Raw genomic sequence first — 656 nt, forward strand, 5'->3', positions numbered from 1 at the left:
GGTCAGCTTTTTATAACATTCTGCAGCTTTACTAAAAATACTTTTATTGATTTAATTTGTTTTCTGAACACTCAAACAGTCCAGAAATACCATTTCCTCCTTGTCCAGACAAATTAGTAACATATGTATTGTCTTTGCTGTTTGCAGCTCAGCCTTTCTTTGAAGCAGAGCCAGCAGACCTGGTGAAGGGTGTTTGTATCCAGAACCTGGTCAAGGTGTTTGGCAGCAGCTCCACACCAGCAGTGGATGGCCTAAGCATCAGCTTTTATGAGAGCCAGATTACTGCCTTTCTGGGCCACAATGGGGCTGGCAAGACCACCACCATGTATGTCACACAGATGCATACTCACACACGACAACCTTAAGAGCTTGACATGTCAAAAATAGTCTAAAACGATCTTCATTCAAGTTTTGCTGTATCAGTATGTAGCCAGAGGACACCGTGTATCACTACTTAATTTTTCTCTCCTTGTCTCTTTCTTCCAGGTCCATCTTAACTGGTATGTTCCCGCCCACCTCTGGGACCGCCACAATCTACGGCAAGGACATCCGCACAGACATGGACGCCATCCGTGTGTCTCTGGGAATGTGCCCTCAACACAACATCCTATTTCAGCAGTATGTAAATCTCCACACACTTTCATAATACCCCCCCC

The 656-nt window shown here is 44.8% G+C and overlaps 1 protein-coding gene across 1 annotated transcript; it reads left to right on the top strand.

The window, feature by feature from the left end:
* Positions 1–147: 147 nt before the first annotated feature.
* On the top strand, positions 148–618 carry LOC121940473 (retinal-specific phospholipid-transporting ATPase ABCA4-like; the record flags this gene model as incomplete). Its single annotated transcript, XM_042483247.1, has 2 exons — positions 148–325; positions 487–618. Coding segments are annotated over 2 exons (310 nt in total), but the record flags the coding sequence as incomplete, so codon positions are not given.
* Between the last annotated feature and the right edge of the window lie 38 nt (positions 619–656).

Source organism: Plectropomus leopardus, unplaced genomic scaffold, assembly GCF_008729295.1.
Source record: "Plectropomus leopardus isolate mb unplaced genomic scaffold, YSFRI_Pleo_2.0 unplaced_scaffold87937, whole genome shotgun sequence".
Lineage (NCBI taxonomy): Eukaryota > Metazoa > Chordata > Actinopteri > Perciformes > Serranidae > Plectropomus > Plectropomus leopardus.